The 19,241-nt window shown below is 51.5% G+C and overlaps 1 protein-coding gene across 1 annotated transcript in view; it reads left to right on the top strand.

Moving 5' to 3' along the window:
- URB1 (URB1 ribosome biogenesis homolog) overlaps positions 1-19,241 on the top strand; it is a 76,062-nt gene that overhangs the window by 17,890 nt on the left and 38,931 nt on the right. Inside the window, exons 8-18 of the mRNA XM_027978333.3 lie at positions 1,208-1,332; positions 5,445-5,640; positions 7,410-7,547; positions 10,286-10,459; positions 11,158-11,287; positions 11,984-12,100; positions 13,456-13,568; positions 15,307-15,426; positions 16,872-16,988; positions 17,675-17,813; positions 18,607-18,777. Coding sequence (XP_027834134.2) covers positions 1,208-1,332; positions 5,445-5,640; positions 7,410-7,547; positions 10,286-10,459; positions 11,158-11,287; positions 11,984-12,100; positions 13,456-13,568; positions 15,307-15,426; positions 16,872-16,988; positions 17,675-17,813; positions 18,607-18,777 — 1,540 coding nt within the window. The remainder of the gene's footprint in view (positions 1-1,207; positions 1,333-5,444; positions 5,641-7,409; positions 7,548-10,285; positions 10,460-11,157; positions 11,288-11,983; positions 12,101-13,455; positions 13,569-15,306; positions 15,427-16,871; positions 16,989-17,674; positions 17,814-18,606; positions 18,778-19,241) is intronic.

Genomic DNA, 19,241 nt, shown 5'->3' on the forward strand with positions numbered 1-19,241 from the left:
CCTGAACCTCTCCTGGGGCCTGTTAAGATTTGCCTTTTTAGAATGAAAGATGTTCCTGTCACCTAGGAGATTCTAAGAGATTCAGGGTCTCCGTGTGAGACGTTCCACTTGCCCCCATTACTCAGAAAACTGCAAGGGTTTTAGGAGCTCTGTGCCAGGAACGGGGCAACAACCAAACACTTCCATCTTCTGCCACAGTATCACAATGCAAAAGCAAGAACAAGCTTAGAAAAAATAAAGCATGTGCTATAAACAGAGAATCTTTGCTACTGGGGGTCCCAAGACTGACCTGGTCTGTACTTCCTGTCTCGGTGCTGACCTCAGCGTCTCATCCACAGTTTGCTCCTTCGTCGAAAGGATGTGATCCTGTCTGCCCGGCCAGGCTCACGGGGCTGCACTAACAACTACTGAAAAGTGCTCGGAGACAATCAGTGATGACAGAAAATCTCGAAAGTTATCTGTAGTTTCTTATGGTCCCAGCAGCCCCCTGTTTGTTCAACTTTAAAAAGGAAAATTTTAATTCAGTTTATTTAAACTGAAAAATAAACTAACAAACAGAAAAACCCACAGTTGACCTATTCTCCCCAGTCCCTTGACCCCCGTATCTGACAGCTACCAATCTGCTCTCTGTGAGGTTTTTTAAAAAAATTATTATTGTTTTATTTGTTTATCTTGTTCAGATTCCACATATCAGAGCACTTTTAGGTTTTAATTGGTATTTCTCTTTTTTGTGCAGTTTTGTTTTTGAATTATTGCTGTTGTTCAGTCGCTAACTCATGTCCGATTCTTTGTAACCTCATGGACCACAGCACGCCAGGTTCCTCTGTCCTCCACTATCTCCCGGAGTTTGCTCAGATTCATGTCCATTGAGTCTGTGATGCCATCCAACCAAATCTCATCCTCTGTCGTCCCCTTCTTTTGCCTTCAGTCTTTCCCAGTATCAGGTGGCTAAAGTATTGGAGCTTGAACATCAGTCCTTCCAGTGAATATTCAGGGTTGATTTCCTTTCCTGGCTTGATCTCCTTGCTGTACAAGGGACTCTCAAGAGTCTTCTCTAGCACCACAGCTCGACCAGGTGTTTAATTTAAAGTGTTTTCTGATTTGCTTTTAGTATGAGGCATGTGCCGTTGTCCAGTTTTTACCCTGTAGTTGTTAGTAAGGCTTATGAAGCTTGGATGGTCATTGAGTGTCTTTGAAACTCTCATAGACTTCTGCTGAAGATGCAGGGAAGACCATGGTGCGGGAGCTTGTTCATAACTTCCTGATGGATCTGTGCTGTTCGCTCAAGCATGGGATCAATTTTTACGATGCATCTCTCGGTACCTTCGGCAGGTAAGGCTGGAGCCTGTGTGCACCCTGAGTGTGAGTTCTCAGAGGCCGTCACATTCGTGACTTCCCATGAGGATCTGTCAAGTGATAGAAATGTAAGGGGTTAGAACTAGCGTTTCAGATGACGCCTGACTCATTTTGGGGATGAACTTGGAATAGGACTCAGACGGTTCCTGTTCGTTGTGGGCACTCAGGGCAGAGTCTCAGGGGAGTTGATTCAGATACACGGTGTGAGGTGTCTCACCCAGGAGGGTGCTGTGTCCACTTGGGGACAGTGCATCAGATGAATCTGAGAATAAATCCAGAGACTAGGGGGCCTCCTCACAGTGCTTGGTGGCTGCCGTTGCTACCCCAGTTTTGCAGATGAGGGAAAGGGGCCCACAGAGGTCAGGTCACTCACCCTGTAAGTGGCGGAGCTCAGGTTGGAACCTGGGAGGTCTTGGTTCCCAGCCCACACTCTTGACGGCCACACAACCCCCCTCTCCCCAGAGCCGGCTGCTAGTGAGTCAGGCTTTCAGAGTTTTCTTCTTGCCTTTTATTTCATATTGCACCATCACGATAGCATTTCATTGGTAAGGAATCATGAAGTCCACAGCTAATGGTTTCTATTATGTTCTTTTGGACATTCTCTTTAAACCTATAATACATATCTGTGTTAATTTTTAAACCAAAATACCCTACTGTTAGATATAGCGTTCATCAATCTGCTTTTTTCCCATTTGACAGTAAAAATATTGGACAGATTTTCTGGTCATCATGAGTGACCCTTAGTTTTATCTCCTTGACATTTTATTATAAGAATAGAGTTGGTTTGCTTTGGTTTCCACCAGTCAGACAATGACTGATTCCCTCAAAATGGGATTAACCTAGGGAGAATTTTTCTCCCTGTTTGTGCCTTTGAACTTGGTTAGATTCTGTAGTTATTATGCATTAACTCGCCATGTCATTTCTAAATCTTTCAACTTTGTTTTGGTGATATTGTAGCTTTTCTGTCATCAGTGAGAGAAAACTTGTTTTCTTGCTGAAATGTAAGAGCAGACTTTTATAGTCTAGTATAAACATGTTGAAAAATGCCTTTTTCCTGTGAAGGAGACCCATAAGGTAGATGAACGTCATGAACATATTGAATCAACTTGCGGTCGTGGGTCTGTTTAAATAAGCGGTGGTTTATGTAAAATTTTTCAGCCATGGACCAAAGGCAAATTTTGTGCTTAGAGAGAGGAAGCGGTTTTGTTTGTGGGGTGTTAATGGAAAGCTCTGAGAAAATTGAAATGCCTGGCTTCCCAGTGGTCGTCAAGCTCCCTTGTGTCCTGCTGGCCTCTGTGCAGATGTCACCATGTCAGAGAGGCCTTCCCTGGCAACTCTTCACGAAGACAGACCTTCCACTCTCACTGTCCTTTTGCCTGGCTCTTGCTTCTGATGGCGACTTACCACCACTTTGCATATTTGTTTGCTTGCTCATTATCCGATGGGCAAGAATCGGTGAAAACAGAGGCTAGTCTGTTTTTGTTTGCATTTCTCTCTCATTTCTGGCGGTGCTGGGTCTTTGTTGCTGCGTGGCAGCTTCCTCTAGCTGTGGGGTGAGAACAGAGGCTAGCCTGTTTTGTGTCCGTTTTTCTCTCGTTTCTGGCGGTGCTGGGCCTTCGTTGCTGCGTGGCAGCTTCCTCTAGCTGTGGGGTGTGGGCCTCTCGTTGCGGGGTCTTGTTGTGGAGCTTGGGCTCCTAAGCACGAGAGCTTCAGTAGTCGTGGTGCATGGGCTCAGTCGCCCCACGGCCTGTGGGACCTTCCCGGACCAGGGATCAAACCCACGTCCCCTGCATTGACAGGTCGATTCTTAACCACTGGACCAAAGAGGTCCTGGCTAGTCTGTTTTGAATCCCCATAGTCTAGGACAGTGCACATAAGGAGGCATTTTAGCATAGGCCAGGGTTGGCCAACTTTTTCTCTTAAGGTCCAGGTAGTTAAGTATGTCAGGCTCAGTGTATTACGCTGTCGCTACTGTGGCCACTCAGTAGGCCACTGTGGTACCCAAGCAGCCACAACATGAATAAACAAGTGGGTATAACCATGTTCCAATAAAGCCTTATTGGCAAAGGTAGGTGGCAGGCCAGAGCTTGCTGAGCCCTGTTGTGGAGGTTCAGAGAACAGTTTCTGGAGTGCCTCAGAGACCTCAGCAGGTTATTGCTCTTTGCCAGTATTGCCTCATCTGTTTAAAAAATAAAAAAGAGAGAGATACGATTAGCACTTACCTCAGAGAGTGTGTGGTAACTGCTTAGAGCAGTATCTGGCACCCACTGCAAATTCTGTAAATGTTGTTCATTTTATTACATCGTGGATTAAAATGGTGTGTGTGTGTGTGTGCCATATTTTTGGCATGCTTTGCAGATTTAACATTCTGTGCATTTGAAAGCACAAAGTGTGTTTTGCTCATGAAATTTTCCTATTAAGAATGTTAAGCTTTTTAAAAGATAGCTCTCTGATCAAAAGTACTCTCTAATTCAAATTTTGAAAGTTCTTTATTATCTGTAAAGTATCATATTGCATCTTAGTTTTGGTGAGTTTTTAAGGGGCTCCAAAACCAATGGTCCCACAAGCCATCAACATGACACGCCAGTGAGGCTGATTTTGAGTGTTTTCCTGGATATTATGACTTCCAGGGACAAGCTTGATCCAAAAATGTTTCTGGGGATTAAAACCCACTTAACTGCCTAGATCCTGGGCTAGGTGTCCAGGTTTGTGTAGGTTTTAAGTCTGTAAGTTTTCCTGTTTTTATCATCTTATATCTTTGAAAACTGCCCACTTTGAGACAAGTTTCAGCTGTTTTCATACAGTAGATTGCCACTGCCCCACACTAGCTTCTTTTGCCTGCTAAGTGAAGGTGTAGGAATTTGAACTAAGCTAGAAACAGGGAAACAGAAGACCTGTAGAAGGACTCTGTGGGATGTGGCTAAGTTCTAGAATAATTCTGTGGCACTCTGGACTGTGGTGTTTCATGAGCACTTCATGGGGGAAGTGTCATCTTTGCGTTTTTGTGTATAGTTTTCCTTATGTGTGCATTATATGTTTGGCTGTGCTGGGTCTTGTTGCTGCACACAGGCTTTCTCTAGTTGCGGTGCGAGGGTTTGGCGTCCCAGTGGCCTCTCCTCTGCGGAGTACGGGCGCCAGGGCGCGCAGGCTCAGCAGTTTTGGTACACAGGCTGAGTTGCACCATGGCATGTGGGGACTTCCCAGACCAGGGATCGAACCCATGTCCCCTGCTTTGGCAGACGGATTCTTTGCCACTGAACCACCAGGGAGACCCAATATAATCTTTTTAAAGGAAAATGCATGCCTCTGTGATTTTTACTTAATGTGCACATACGTCTTCATATATGTGCTTTTTCGTGTGTAGTTGGAGGAAGTGAAAGAGAAAGTCACTCAGTGGTGGCCCACTCTTTGTGACCCCATGGACTCTCCAGTCCATGGAATTCTCCAGGCCAGAATCCTGGAGTGGGTAGACTTTCCCTTCTCCAGGGGATCTTCCCGACCCAGGAATTGAACTGAGGTCTCCTGCATTGCAGGTGGATTCTTTACCATCTGAGCTATTAGGAAAGCCTGTAGTTGGAGGAAAGAGGTCAGTAAAATCTCAAAAGGAAATTTTAAAATTGCTTTTATGCTGTGGGTTTAGAGAGAAAGGATTTCTTCCTTTTCTCTGAAAGTCAGCTGAACTTGAGGGAGGGAAGGAGAGGTGGGAAACAAGACAAAGGGGAGACTTTTTTTAGCTGTTCAAAAGTAGGGGAGTGAGACGTCCCTGGTGGTCCAGTGGTTAAGACTCTGTGCTTCCAACACAGGGGGCATGGATTTGATCCCTGGTGGGGGAAGTCCCGCAGGCTGAAGAAGAAGAGGAGTGAAGTTCAGGCCCTTTGGTGGAGAGCAGGAACCCCACAGACCGTGAGAACATCTCACTCTGTGCTCTGAGGGAAACTGACCAGAAGGGAAATTTGCCCATCGTTGCATCACAACATAAAACTCTGTGTTTACTCGCGGGTTCCGAGGACCTGTCCCGTCATCCTGAGAGTTCGGTGTGTTGTGAAAACCCCCCGCTCACCCCTCTCTCTTCTGTCTTTCTGTCACAGAGGAGGAAACCTGACTCTCCTGCACTTCCTGTTGGGTTTGAAAACTGCAGCAGACGATGAGCTGGTCGCTGAACTGGTGGTGAACATTCTGAAAGTGTGCCCGGACCTACTGAACAAATACTTCAAGGAAGTGACGTTTTCCTTTCTCCCGAGGCTGAAGTCCACTTGGTCAAATAACATCAGACTGCTAAACAAGGTGACAACCACTGCATTTTGAAGTCTGCCTCGTGGGGTCATGGGTGAAGTGTGAGAAGTTGGGGTGGCGAGGATGGGAGGTGGGGTGACATCCTGATAAACTGCAGGATAAGAAACTTCTTTCAGCTGTTCTCCCGGTATATTTTTGTTGTTTTTCAGTCGCTCAGTTGTGTCTGACTCTGCGACCCCATGGACTGCAGCCTGCCTGGCTTCCCTGTCCTTCACTATCTCCCCGAGTTTGCTCAAGCTCATGTCTGTTGAGTCCGTGATGCCATGCAGCCATCTCATCCTCTGTCGCCCCCTTCTCCTCTTGCCCTGAGTCTTTCCCAGCGTCAGGGTCTTTTCCAGTGAGTTGGCTCTTCGCATCAGGTGGCCAAAGTATTGGAGCTTTAAGCTTCAGCATCAGTCCTAGATGATGTTAATTCAGTGTCTTTTTCTACTAAGGACATTTTACTTTTCACTGAGCTGCATTTTGAGGTTTATGCTGCTAAATCTGTTAAGCCAATTTTATTTTCTTCATCCAGATTTCACTTCGAATGTGATCTTGATGAGTTTAGCCACAGCTGGGCTAGAATTAGCAAAATGCCTGACCGTGAAATGCAAGCCAGGGAGCAAGGCTATTTAAAGATTGCCATTTCAAGTTCTTAGAACAACTTGAAATAAGCTGTGTCTTGGTGGTCTGTCTTGTGGATATGAATGAATTTCCATCTGATCATGGGTGTCAGCCGCCCCTCGTTTACCAGTGGAAGTACCTGCTACAAGTCCTTCCATTCACCATTGCCCCTCCTCTCAGCCTTATGATCTGCCTCATGGTAACAGGGGGCCTTCCAGGTGGCTCAGTGGGTAGAGAACCCACCTGCCAATGCAGGAGACCCAGGAAACTCAGGTTTGATCCCCGGGTTGGGAAGATCCCCTGGAGAAAGAAATGGCAACCCACTCCAGTATTCTTGCCTGGAGAATCCCATGGAAAGAGGAGCCTGGCGGGCTATAGTTTATGGGGTTGCAGAGTTGGACATGACTGAGTGACTGGGCGTGCAGTGATAACACACCTGGAATTATTTTTTTGTGCCTTGACTTGGGCAACGGGTTATCTGCAAAACAAACTTAGTCCGTCATTTTCCTTGAGCACCTGTGTGTGCGGTCCGCCTGTGTATTGGGGGCAAGAAGGAGGTACTCTGCCCCCCACTTGGTGATGGTATCACTGTGGCCACCACCCCTGTTGGGAGCTGCCCTGGTCACACTCTGGAGTGGGATGGGGAGGGGCAGGAGCATGGCCGCTGCAGATTGGATGGTAGTCTTGCCGTCTCTAGGACTCCCTAGTCTCAAGGCTAGAGTCTGCCTTCTAGCTTTGCAGTCCGAGGGAAGCTCCCCTCATTGAGGTCCAGTGTTGTCATCTGTAAATGTGTTTTATCTTAGTATAAAATAACCCTACCGCGAAGGGTTGTCATGAAGTGCTAAAAAGCCGACATAATTTGCCAGGTGCCGTAACTGGGGAGTAAGTCATCCCGTTGTGACTTGTTTGCCATCAGAGTTAACAGGCTCCCCAGACCGCCAGTCAGTCTCTGCTTTGATGGTCATTGCCCCAGCAGTAGTCTTACCACCTGCCTGGTCTCCAACCAGTGGAACTGGGGGTCGACATTCCAGACCCTGTGCCTTGTGGCGAGCCTTGGGCCTCTGTTACTCTCATTGTTTCCCCGGAGCGGCTTCACTCTTGGGCGCCTCCTGTTAGACTCAGATTTGGAAGTTAACTTCTCTGTGTCCCTTTCTCAGATCTACGCTGCCCAGCCGGACATCTCCCGGGCGTTTCAGACCCGAGAGTTCATCCCGCTGCCTCGGCTCCTGGCCATGGTGATGGTGACCACCGCGCCTCTGGTGTGCAACAAGATCATGTTCACGCAGGCGCTGAACGTGAGTGGGGACCCTGCCTCCAGACCCTCCCGCTCACCCCCCTGGCCATGCCGGCCACTCCGCTGAGAATACTGGCCTATGTGTATTGGGTCTTCTTTTGTCAGCGCTTCCGAGGTTTTCCATTTGTCACCTCGCCTGGGGACGGGGCCCTGGGGCCCAAGGCACATACCTGCCTTTCTCCAGCACTGAGCGGGCTGCAGGATCCTGTGTGGCTCTGGGCCTTTGTCGATAGGGGGCGGGGGGGAGCAGGGGCTGGAATCATAGGAGGGTACGTCTGCTCAGCTGCAGCCCAGTGTCACGCATTGAAGTCTCATTACTTGAGGATCTTTGGACAGAGTGGGCCTGACATTTGCCTGGCAAATCCTTTCTTCTGAGCTCTAAACAAATAGTGCTAACTTTCCTGGGGAACACTGACTTTGAGGCCCAACTGTTTCAGGAGTTTGGGGAGGACGTGTTCATGGAGAAACTTGATCCTCAGATTCTGTGTCATCGTCTATCATAAAGATCCAAGGCTCAGCAGAAGCCACATTGTGAGGGGCCCATGCCTTGTTCACTGTAGCATCATGGCCTGAGCCAAACCTGCCGTGAGTTGTTAGCACATGGATCATGGGCTTCCCAGGTAGCACTGGTGGTAAAGAGCCTGCCTGCTAATGCAGGAGACCATGAGTAGATGCGGGTTCAATCCCTGGGTCGAGAAGATCCTCTGGAGGAGGGCGTGGCAACCCACTCCAGTATCGTGCCTGAAGAATCCCCAAGGACAGAGGAGCCTGGCTGGGTATGGTCCATAGGGTCGCACAGAGTCAGACACAACTGAAGCAAATTAGCACGCACACATGGGTTCTGGGTCCTGCCAGTTGCCTGCCTGTTACCTCAAGACCCACCTGGCAGAGGCCAGGTGTTCAGAGCGGTGCAGGGCTTGGGGCTTCCTCAGGGCGGGTGGAGTCCCTGTGTTTCAGGCAGGCTGGTTGGGGTGTGAGCACAGAAGACCAGGATCTGCCACGGTGGGTCACAGAGCATGGTTTGGACCCAGTGTCCACGGGGCATTTGCCATAAAGTGGCCCCAACTCCTCGGATTGTACTGTGGGATGAGAGTTTTTCTTGCTCCCATCCAGGGATGGTGCTGAGAGAGAGCGGTGGGGTGTGTGGAGTAGACAGAAGAGGCCTGGGTGGGACCTGGCAGGATGGCTTGTTTGCTCTGGTGGCCAAATCCCAGAACCAGAGTTAGGACCCAGCTAGTTTGCCCATCTGTTTTGTGAGACACAAAACAGTTTATCCCAAGAGACTTGCAAGAAAGTCGAGTTGAGAGGGGGATGTCTGACGCTGCCTCTTGTGGGTGGGAGGTGATGGCTGGCTGCATTTCCTCTCCGCTTTGAGCCAACCTCGGTCTTTCCCCAGCGGCCTGGGATGTCAAAGGCTGTCTCACTCCCAGGACAGAGGAGTTGTGCCCCAGGGGTGTTTATGCCCTGCATGGGGCGGCCTCGGGCTGGGGTGGAGGACACATCCTCCTCTCTTTCCGAGGCCACCGTCCTCCTGTGCAGGCCCAGGGCCAGCTAAGGGAAAGCTGAGGCTCTGTCTTCCCGTCCGTGTCCCTTTCCCAGCTGTACCTGTGTTCACGTGAGTGACACCAGTGACAGGTGTGTTTCAGGGGTGGAGTTAAGAGTGTGTGTATGTGGGGGTTGTCGAATGACATTTTCCTTCTATTCATTACAGTTTTATCTATAAAATTTTAATAGTGTAGATTTTAGAACCAGAAAGAAAAGAAGGAGCTTGTTTTACAAACGGGAAATGAGAAGGCTGTTCGGAGATAAGGCCTCAGGCTGTTGGCCAAGCTTCGTGTTCCAAGCCGGCGGATACACACGTTGAGCACTCATTTCGGTCCTGCCTTTGAAATGATGACGGGGTGGAAGTGTTGATTGGTTCAGGGCATTTAACGTAGCCCTTCTTGAGAGTACAACGTCCATATGAAATGAGACACCAGCTGATTGGAATGCTGGGGGCCTGGGGTGTTATTAGACTGCAGGTCCATCAGAAAACCTTGTTAATTCTACTTGACTCTTAAGCTACAGTATCCTACCCACTGTTCCCTGGGCTTCTCTGTCCTTAGGAGTCCCCTGGGGCTGATGGCAGTGGGCTGGTCTGGGCCTGTGATGAAACATGTCTCCCCGGTGCCCAGGAGATGTCCTCGCTCCTGCTGGCCTGGGGCACACTGCTGTCACCAGGGGCCTCACTTCCCCCTTGGTGCTGATAGCACAGGCTCTTGAACCTTGCTCAGTCCCCGCGGCGAGTGAGAGTGTTGAAGGTCTCCTGGCTGGCATCCGGATCCAAGTAGAGAGTCCGGGTGTGGGAGGCCTGCGGTGGGGGCTGCGGTGAGCGTAGAGGTGGCTCTTCAGACCCAAGTGCCCGGTACCTTTGCTTATCACCTCTGCAGCTGACGAGAAGTGCTTCTTCAGGGGCTGGTCAGGTCCTGGTGGGGCCTCGGCTGCACTGACGCGGATTATCCTTGTGAGCCTGGCAGTTGTCAGAGAAGACTTGTCAAAAACAGACAGTGGACTAAAAATCAGGAATAACCATCAGACTCCTCCCCTTTAGTAACCAGCCTCCCAGCATCAGCTGAGGTCAGGTCTGCAGGAGTGCAAGCGGGCGGAGGCCATCAGGCCCCCAGGAAAGGCCAGCATGCCCTGGGTCCACCAGGGCCATGCGAAGACGTTTGTGGACTCAACTCTTTGTTTTCTTCCCAGTTGGACAGCATATCCGTGAAACACACAGCTTTATCCCTTGTCGCCGTCATTTTGAAGAGAGCCTTGAAGACCATCGAGCACTGCCTGAGTAAAGAGGCCTGGCAGGAGTCGGGCGTCTACACGGCCGCCATGATGGAAGACTTCGTGCGGCTCTTCAGAGAAGCTCTGAGCAAGGTAGGCCCGGAGCCAGGTGTGGCCTCTCCTTACAGGTCGCACAGCAGCTGGGAGAGACGAGCTTGGGGGTGCAGAGGGTGGGGGTGAAGTGAAGGGAAGTGGTGGGGGGGCGCTCTTGGGACCTCTGGTCTCCTTAGGAACCGTTGCACCGCTTCGCTCCCCTCCCTGCTGCTGCACACTGGCCGGGCTGGGGCCGCAGCGGGAGGCAGCCTGCTCCCTCCTCCCCAGGCTTGGTCTGACAAGCAGGGAGGCTGGGCATCCGTGGCCTGGCTGGCCGCCCAGAAGAGCCATTCACGGGCTTGCTGGGCAGGGTGCCCCAGCTGGTCCTCAGGGCGGATCGCTTCATCCCGAACGTCTGGCTCTGGTGAGCGAGTCTTCAGGGGTGTCTTTTCATGATCAGTGCTTGTGTCTTCATCTGACGGATGGAGGAGCCTGGCAGGCGACAGTCCATGGGGTCGCAAAGAGTCAGCAACAAAGTGAGCGACTGAGCATGCACTTGTGTGTTCACCAGCTCCTTACCGGGCTCGGTTCAGGGACTTATACCCCAAAACAGAGCTCCCAGAGGCCAGGGTCTCTCCCTTGCACACTCACACTTGCTGGCCCCTCTCCTCTGTTCTTTGCGTCTCATCATCAGTGGGATCAGTTCGTTTCTCTTCCTCCCAATGTGACTGGTTTTTTGTTTGTTTGTTTCCTTTCAGATTTTACCAGACCTGAATGCCATCATCTGGGTCTGGCAGTCTCTTAGAAAGCAGGATGCAGAACAGGAGGACGAGAAAGGAAAGAAAAAGGCCAGCAGGGCTGCTGCTCCCTGCGTGGCTCCCGAGAGCGGTGAGGGCTGTTTGCAGACACCGCTGGCCCAAGCAGCCCGGGAGCCTCCTCTCTCGGGGAGCTTGTGAAGCCCTCTCTGACTCTGAAAGGAGCCTGTGTCCTTTTTGGCTTAGTGAGGAGGAGGAGGAGGAGCCTGGCATCGTACTTTGAGTTTTAACATCTGCTAGAAATGTGCCAAAGCCTTATGCAAGCACCACGCACATCTCTCTCAACCCTTGCGTGATGGATGCTGTGTGCTCTGGCCTTTGGTGGGTGGAGGGTGGCGGCAGGCGCAGGACACTCTTGTTCTGCAGGTAGAACATTACCCCCGGGTAGTAAAACGCGTTGCCTCAGACCTTGGCATTGGCGAGGCATGGTGCTTTGTGTCTTGTATCTCTGTCCTGTTTAATCCTTCTCTCGGCTCTGTGGGGGTTAGGCCCTGCTGTGTGTCCCCCTTGTTCAGACGAGGCCCCTGAAGCACAAAGAGCCTAAGTAGCTTTACCCTGCCCAGGGTCACAGCAGTGAAGTGGGGGTTTAGAGCCAGCCTGTTTGAGCAGTCTTGACTTCTTTACCACGTTGACTCCCTAAATCTCGCTCCGCGGGCATCTGTCTGCAGCCTCGGTGTTCCGCGTGCAGTTGACCGTGATAGGATTGCTTACTGATTGAGGACGGAGAACCAGGGTGTTTCCTGATTCACACTGTTCAATTCTGATTCAGATGATGCAGAAACCATTCTTCTGAAAGCCGTGCTGCTCCAGGTCATCTGCCTCTACCAGAAGGTGGTCCCACACGTGGTCATGCAGTACAACTTTGACTTCAGCAAGCTCCTAAAAGGTGCGTCCTGAGTGATGGCAGGTGCCCCTCCGCCGGGCCTGCCCGTGGGGCTGAAGGGGCCGCAGATAAACTGGGTCCCTAGGGCACAGGACCGGGAAGGCTGGTGGGCGGTTTGGCCAGCTTGTGTGATCCACTGGCTTGGTTGTTTTCTTCTGGATCAGCACCGGTCTTCTTTACAGAAATATCAGACAAACACTTAACAGCACCAGGAGAGAGAAGGGAGAAGCCAGCTAGGCTGAGTTGTCTGCCAGGGGTGATCTGCAGATGAGATTGCGTGCTAAGTCACATCAGTTGTGTCCGACTCTTTGCAACCCCATGAGTTGTAGCCTGCCAGACTCCTCAATCCATAGGATTCTCCAGGCGGGAACACTGGAGTGGGTTACCATGGCCTCCTCCAGAGGATCTTCCCCACCCAGGGGCTGAACCTATGTCTCTTATGTCTCCTGTATTGGCAAGTGGGTTCTTTACCACTAGTGCCAAATAGATGAGATTCTTCTTTACCACTGGGAAGCCACATAGATGAGATTATGTGGCGTTGATCCTAAATCTTCTTTTCAAAGGAAAAGGGGTGCAGAAATGAGAGCCCCTAAGGAGGTCCCGTTCATACACACACACTTTTAACATAGTTACTCAGATTTGACTCAGGTTCCAACCACATCTTATAGAAGCAACGTCATGCTTGTCCGGCCATGTTTCCTTGATGGAAAAATTTGTCTACTAAAATTGACTTCATAACTGGGCCGACAGAGGAAGACTTGCAGAAATAATCAGTCTTGGAATTTATCTAAGCTGTTCCTGTTCGAAAAGCTACAGTTAAGTTTTTGATGGTTCAAAGGCAGAAAGTTCTCTTGCCGTGAGCAGACGAGATTTTCTGGAATGTGGCCACTGAATGTTTACTCACCGCATCCTTCCCAAGTAAATGGTTAACCCAGAAATAAGGCCAGGGGCTGAGGACCCTGCCTCGGGTACTGGTGGCCACAGGCTGTGCATAAGACTCTGGCCGTCCTGGGAGCAAGCCCTGTGTCCCCCACCAGGGGTCGCACCGACAGGAGACTGTATGGAGGACCACGTGCCGAGAGCTTCCGGTTATTGGGTGGTCAGTGTAGCCGAGCGCAGGGAAGGGCTTCCTGGGCCCAGCAGCATCCCAGCTCTTGAGTGAAAGGTTTGGGGTGACCGCAGGTCAGGGGGATCTGAGGCGTGTGGACAGGAGAGTGGGCGCAGGGTGGGCTGAGCCGCACGGCCTTCCGCCTGTTTCCACCGACAGTTCCTCGTCAGATCCTCGTGGCTGGGGCATCAGCAGCGAGGCGTCCCCCTCCCCCTGACTTCTCGCCTGTTTTCCTCTTGTCTGCCCGCAGGGGTCATCTCAGAGGAGGGCCTGCGGGAGGAGGTGCCCCCGCTTCTGCAGCACCACATTCTCAAGGTAGCCCTGGAGCTGCCCGCCAGCAAGTTTCTATGGTTAAAGGCCCAGGTAAGAGGCCGAGAGCCCGCCCTGCAGCCTTAGTTCCCCTGCAGGCTGGGCAGCCGTCTGGGAATTTCCAGCTCCAGAGGAGGACATCCGCGGTTCTCCTCTGAGAGTGAAACCTTGGTGCAGAGGCCAGGTCTGGATTTGTGAGCCAGGAATCTCTTTACTCTGCAAACAAACGTGCTTAGCCGTCCTTACTGAAAAGGCATCGTTGCTGCATACTGCGAGTTTTTGTGTTTTTCTAACAGGGCTTTTACATTTTTCTGGTCCTTTTAAAACCTTTTTGGAAAGAAACAAAATACATTTCTTCTCTTTTATCCTCATCCTGGAACGACTCAAGACGGAGCTGGAGATAGACACCAAGGCAGGAGAGCTGGTGGAGAAAAGGCTGTTCTCTGTGTCTGTGATAGTGCCTCATAGCCCTTTCTGGAGAACATAATGTTGACCGATAAAGGGGACTCAGGATGCAAGAGATGTTCATCCGTGTGCTTAAATATAGGACGCTATGTCGCCCTGTCCAGGGAGGGAAAATGACCAGGTCAAATTAAGCACTGTTGATAAGGGTGTATCTCAGTAGCTCAGATGACTTGTTTTAATGACTCAGGTCTCCCATGAGCTCTTGTAAGGAACCATTAGTGTGGAAATGTATGTTGGCACTATGAGAGGTGAAACTCCCAGAGAGGTACAAGAACACCGTGGCACTGGGAGCTCTGTGTCTCCCCTGAGTCCTCTCTCTGCGGCTCACCTGTGTCACAGCTGAGAATAGTTCTTATCCAGGACTCAGCCACCAGGCTTGGCATGAGTATTCTACGTATCGTCTCGCTTACTGTCACTCCCAGACAAAGGCAGCTGGAGCTCAGAGTGGTTAGGAGACTTCTGGGGTCTTGGGGGGTCCAGGACCTGCTTTCAACCCGGTGAAGTCACTGCCAGGACTGCAGAGAGATGACGTGTCTGGGCTGTTTGGTTTATCATCCCAGATGACCTGAACCATTGAGGTCTCACTGATTTAGTGGGAAAGTGAGCAGAGAGGCCTCTTATCTTGAAAGAGCTGGTATTAACATAGTAGTTTGTAGCCTGTGCTTCGGTTTTTGCTTTTAATAAGGGTCTGCTGGGCTTTGTAAGTGCCAGTTCCTCAGGGGCTCAGAATGGGGCTGCAGGGACTCCCCGGGAAGACACAGAGTCTGGGCGGGGTCTGGAGCTCCATGTGCTCAAAGCCCAGAAGCCTCTGAGAGTCTGAATCATGTATAAAGGGACCAGTTACATCCCACCGGCGTCTTGCTGAGATGTAGTGCGTACGGTATTGGGTGGAGTCGGGTAGCCCCGGGTGGTGTGGTTCCCCACCAGCCTCTGGCCGGAGCTGCATCTGCGCCAGGGCTCCTGGGCTTGCGTCCCACCTCAGTCATTAAAACAGCCTGTTAACCTCCTTGTGTCTCAGTGTCCGCACGTGTGAAAAGGGGGTGACAGTCGTCCTCAGCTCAGACTTGTCGGAAGGATAAAGCGAGTTAGCGTCTGTGAAGCACCCGAAGGTCCCCCTGCTTCCTGCTGTGACTCTATTGCTGCCACTGCTGCTGGGGGCTGGGGGGCTGAGCCTGCTGACTCCGGAGGGTCCTCGTGTCTGATGTCGCAGCAGGCTTGCCAAGGGGTGGTTGAGATGAGGCGAGAGGCTGGAAAGAAGCCTGGGCATGTAGTATCTGTTCACTCAGCAGCAGTGACCTCTGTTATAACTTTGTCATTCAAACTCCAGGAAGGCCCAGATGCAGAAATCATTGGAGGCAAGCGATCGGTGTTTTACTTACTGATGAAAATGTTTGTGACCAGTGGCCATTCACAGCTCAAGTCATCAACCAAACTTCTGATTGTGAAGGTGAGCCTTTTCTATACCAGTTCCTGGTTCTGGAAGCATTTCGCATAGTCTTTCTTTGCTGAATTAAGAATGTATTAGGACCGGCATAATTTAAGGAGAGAGGGTTTTATGGCAGCTGTAATTTATTCTGTCTTCACCTGGTTGTGTTCCTGAGAGGCGGCCTGGTGAAGTGGGGAAAGTCAGCATTTTGATCCCTGGTTCCGCCCCTTCAGGGGGGGTCGGACTTCCCTGCTTAACCTCTCTGAACTTAGTTTTCTCGCGGCAAATGGGGATAACAAAGCTAGAACTGCAGAAGAAATGACATGTGATCCGGGCTCAGTAAACATTGGATTGCCCGCCCGCTGGGGACCAGTTTAGTAGGCAATGCCTCAGCCTTCATCTCCAAACTCAGCCCTCTCCAGGGCTTCAGCCTTTTGACCTAGGCCGTCACCACAGCCCAGGTGTCACCAAAGTTAGAGGAAGGAGATGAGCTTGTTGGTGTCTCTTCTTTCTTACACTTGACCTAATTTTCCAGAGCTACTTTAGGTCTTAACTGCAGTGCTAGGAAATCCAGTTCTCTGGTTCTGCTTTGTCACGGGGTTGGGTGGCAGTGGGGAGTCACTACAAAAATCACATTCGTTGTGTCTGGGAGTTGAGTCGCTCAGTCGTGTCCGAGTCTCTGCGACCCTATGGACTTGGGCCCACCAGGCTCCTCTGTCCAGGGGATTCTCCAGGCAGGAATACTGGAGTGGGCAGCCAGTCACAGCCCAGGGCTGGAGCCCGGGTCTCCCGCGTTGCAGGCAGGCCAACTAACCACCGGAAGCACTAGAGAAGGGTTCAGGGCCCCAAGACTTCACCTCTCCTAGATGTGCCGGTTGTCCCGCTGGCACTTGAACCTCACGTGAGCTGCCCGGAGGGCGTGAGCGTCTGGGCCTGGGCCTCTGGCCTCCGCACGCCTGTGCGCGTGTGTGATCTCACGACTGCCCCCTGCACGTGGGTGGAGGGGTCTACCAGGCTCTCCCTCAGTGCCAAGACCCCGAGTCCTGTCATCCAACCACGTGGGGCTGTCACTTCACCAAGTCCTGCCTCGAAACACATTCTCCCCTCAGAAACGGCGGTGCTTCCGGCGCAGGCCTGGCCCTTGAGGGGCCACGCTGAGATGGCGCAGCCAGCTGGCTCCTCGTCTTGAGGAATCTCACAATGGCTGAGGATCGAGTCCAGGTTGAAAGTCAGACTTGCCGATGGCAGTTGGGTGTTTCAGGAGTCGAAGGGAAGGAATAAGCAGCAAGACGCGGGGCTGCGTTCCCCTTGATGGAGCCCGGAGCCACCTCTCGTTGCTGGCAGAGGGGAGTGTGGTTCCGAGCTGGAGCTTACAGCGTGTGAGCTCCTCCGGGGTCAAAAGGAGGCCGAGACCTCAGAAAGCGGGGTTCCGCCCTGGCTTAATCCCACGGTCTGCCTCCCAACAGATCCTGCGGGACACGGGCGTGTTTGAGCATACCTGGCCAGAGCTGGAGCTGTGGCTGGAGCACTTGGATGGCACGGCGGAGGAGAACAAGGAGGCCGTGATTCAGTTTCTGGAACGTGTGAGCACCTATTTCCCATGTAGAGGAGTGTTCAGGACGATGTACTCAGTGGTCCTTAGTGTATTTAAGGCGTTTCTTAGGCAATTAGGAGGCTTTTCTTCCTGGCTCACTTCTTAATTCTTGCTGAGACATGAGAAACTACCTAGTTTTAGCATCTGTAAAATGGGAATGTATCATCGAGTGCTGTTTAACTTCCCTGGGGGCATTCGTTTTCACAGGAGGGATTAGTGGTACACTAAAGTGAAGGTGAAGTCACTCAGTCATGTCCGACTATTTGTGACCCCATGAACTGTAGCCTGCCAGGCTCCTCCATCCATGGGATTTTCTAGGGAAGGATATTGCAGTCGGTTGCCATTTCCTTCTCCAGGGTATCTTCCCAACCCAGGGCTTGAACCCGGGTCTCCTGCACTGCAGGCAGACTCTTTACCATCTGAGCCACCAAGGAAGCCCACAGTGGTATACCAAAATTAGTATTAAAGGCAATAGTCTAGTGTGAAAAGGAGATAATTTTTTAAAGTTCTACAACAGGAACTGTTTTTTAAAAAACTTGGCAGCAAAAGTATTGCTCTTACTAAGGCCTGTTAAGATTCTTGCTCTTCCCTTTATTTCACCTGTGACTTCTAGGTGCACTTTTCATCCCACCTGTGACTGTCTAAACACTTCCCACTTGACTCTTCAATGCTCAGGTCCTCCTGACGTTGGTGGCGAACCCGTATTCGTACACAGACAAGGCATCTGACTTCGTCCAGGAAGCCAGCGCCCTGCAGGCTCCCGGGACGCGGCAGGACGCCGATGACTCCAGCATCCCCATCTCCCACATCGATGGTAGGTGCCATTCCCCAGTGCTCCTTGGCTTCTGAAGAGCCAGCCAGCATGGCATGTTAGAGACAGGCAGCAGAATGGCTCTCTGAAGCCTCGTGCAGAGGCCAGATGTCCCCCCACTTTTTTTGCGTCAGAGATTGGCCCCCTCTGGAATTGGGAATCCCCTTCTTTGTTTCTGTAGCAGGAAATGCGTTCAGGGGCTTACTCGCTGCGTTATTTTCATCTGCACAGTGTTTACACTGTGCCAGGTGCTGCTCTGAGCTCCTCACAGACCCTACCTTGTATAACCTCACAAACAACCTCAGAGCAGGCAGGCTGTCCTCACTGCAGGTCTGGGTGAGGCAGTTCAGGCACAGAGAGGCTAAGCGGTCTGCTCGGCGTCACCTAGCGAGCACGCAGCAAGGTCAGGGTTCAACTCCAGACCCTGCGGCCCTAGTCTATGCGTTAACCTCTGTACACTCATGTCGCTTCTCAGATGTTGGCTTGTTTCCCTGACTATCCGGGTCGAAGTTTGTGGGCTTTCCTCAGTGTCACCTGAGGAAACATCAACCCATTATTACCTGAGCGGATAATCCTGCATTTTGTCCGGCAGAGATAATGAAGATTTTTACAGATAATACCGTATCTGTTTAGAATGAAACATTACATTAAGCATTTTCCCCAAGAGAAGTTCAGCTTTCTTTGTTCCCCTCTGTGCAAGTGTTCTCTTTTGTGCCCTCCCTGGGGGCTTCCTGCCGCAGAAACCGTCAGTGCCTCTTTACCTGGGCCTGACTCCCCGCCGCTGTTCCATCTCCAGATGTCCTCGACATGGTGGATGTGCTGGTGGAGGGCAGCGAAGGCTTGGATGAGGAGGTTGGCTTCGTCCTGAATGAAGACATGATCCTCCTCACGTTCCCATTCAGTGCCGTGGTCCCCGCTGCCCTGGAGGCCAGGAATAAGTTGCTCCTTGGAACAGAAAGCAAAGCAGGTACCCATGCGTGGTCAGGGTGTTCTGGGTGCCTCAGGCCAGCTGGGTCTCTGGAGGGTGGGAGGTGGGCTTCCAGGGGCTCTGGAAATAATTGCTGCAAAGCCAAGGCAGCAAGGGTTGAGACCCACCTAAGTGACAGCTGCACAGCTGGCAGGGCCCAGTGTGCAGGAGTAGGTGTCTGGAGGCTGACTCGGCTGTCGGGAGAATGGGCCGTCTGACAGAGGAGCCTGAAATTGTGTGTTTGCGTGGCCGCAGACACCTGTGGTCACACCAGTGTTTCCTCTTTGGTCTTTACTCATGATTATCTTGATGCTGAGTGCTTCCCTCATGGCCCAGATGGTAAAGAACCCGCCTGCCAGAGCTGGAGACCTGGGTTCGATCCCTTAGTTGGGAAAATCCCCTGGAGAAGGGTATGGAAACCCACTCCAGTATTCTTGCCTGGAGAATCCCATGGACAGAGGATC

Source organism: Ovis aries, chromosome 1 (assembly GCF_016772045.2).
Source record: "Ovis aries strain OAR_USU_Benz2616 breed Rambouillet chromosome 1, ARS-UI_Ramb_v3.0, whole genome shotgun sequence".
Classification (NCBI taxonomy): domain Eukaryota; kingdom Metazoa; phylum Chordata; class Mammalia; order Artiodactyla; family Bovidae; genus Ovis; species Ovis aries.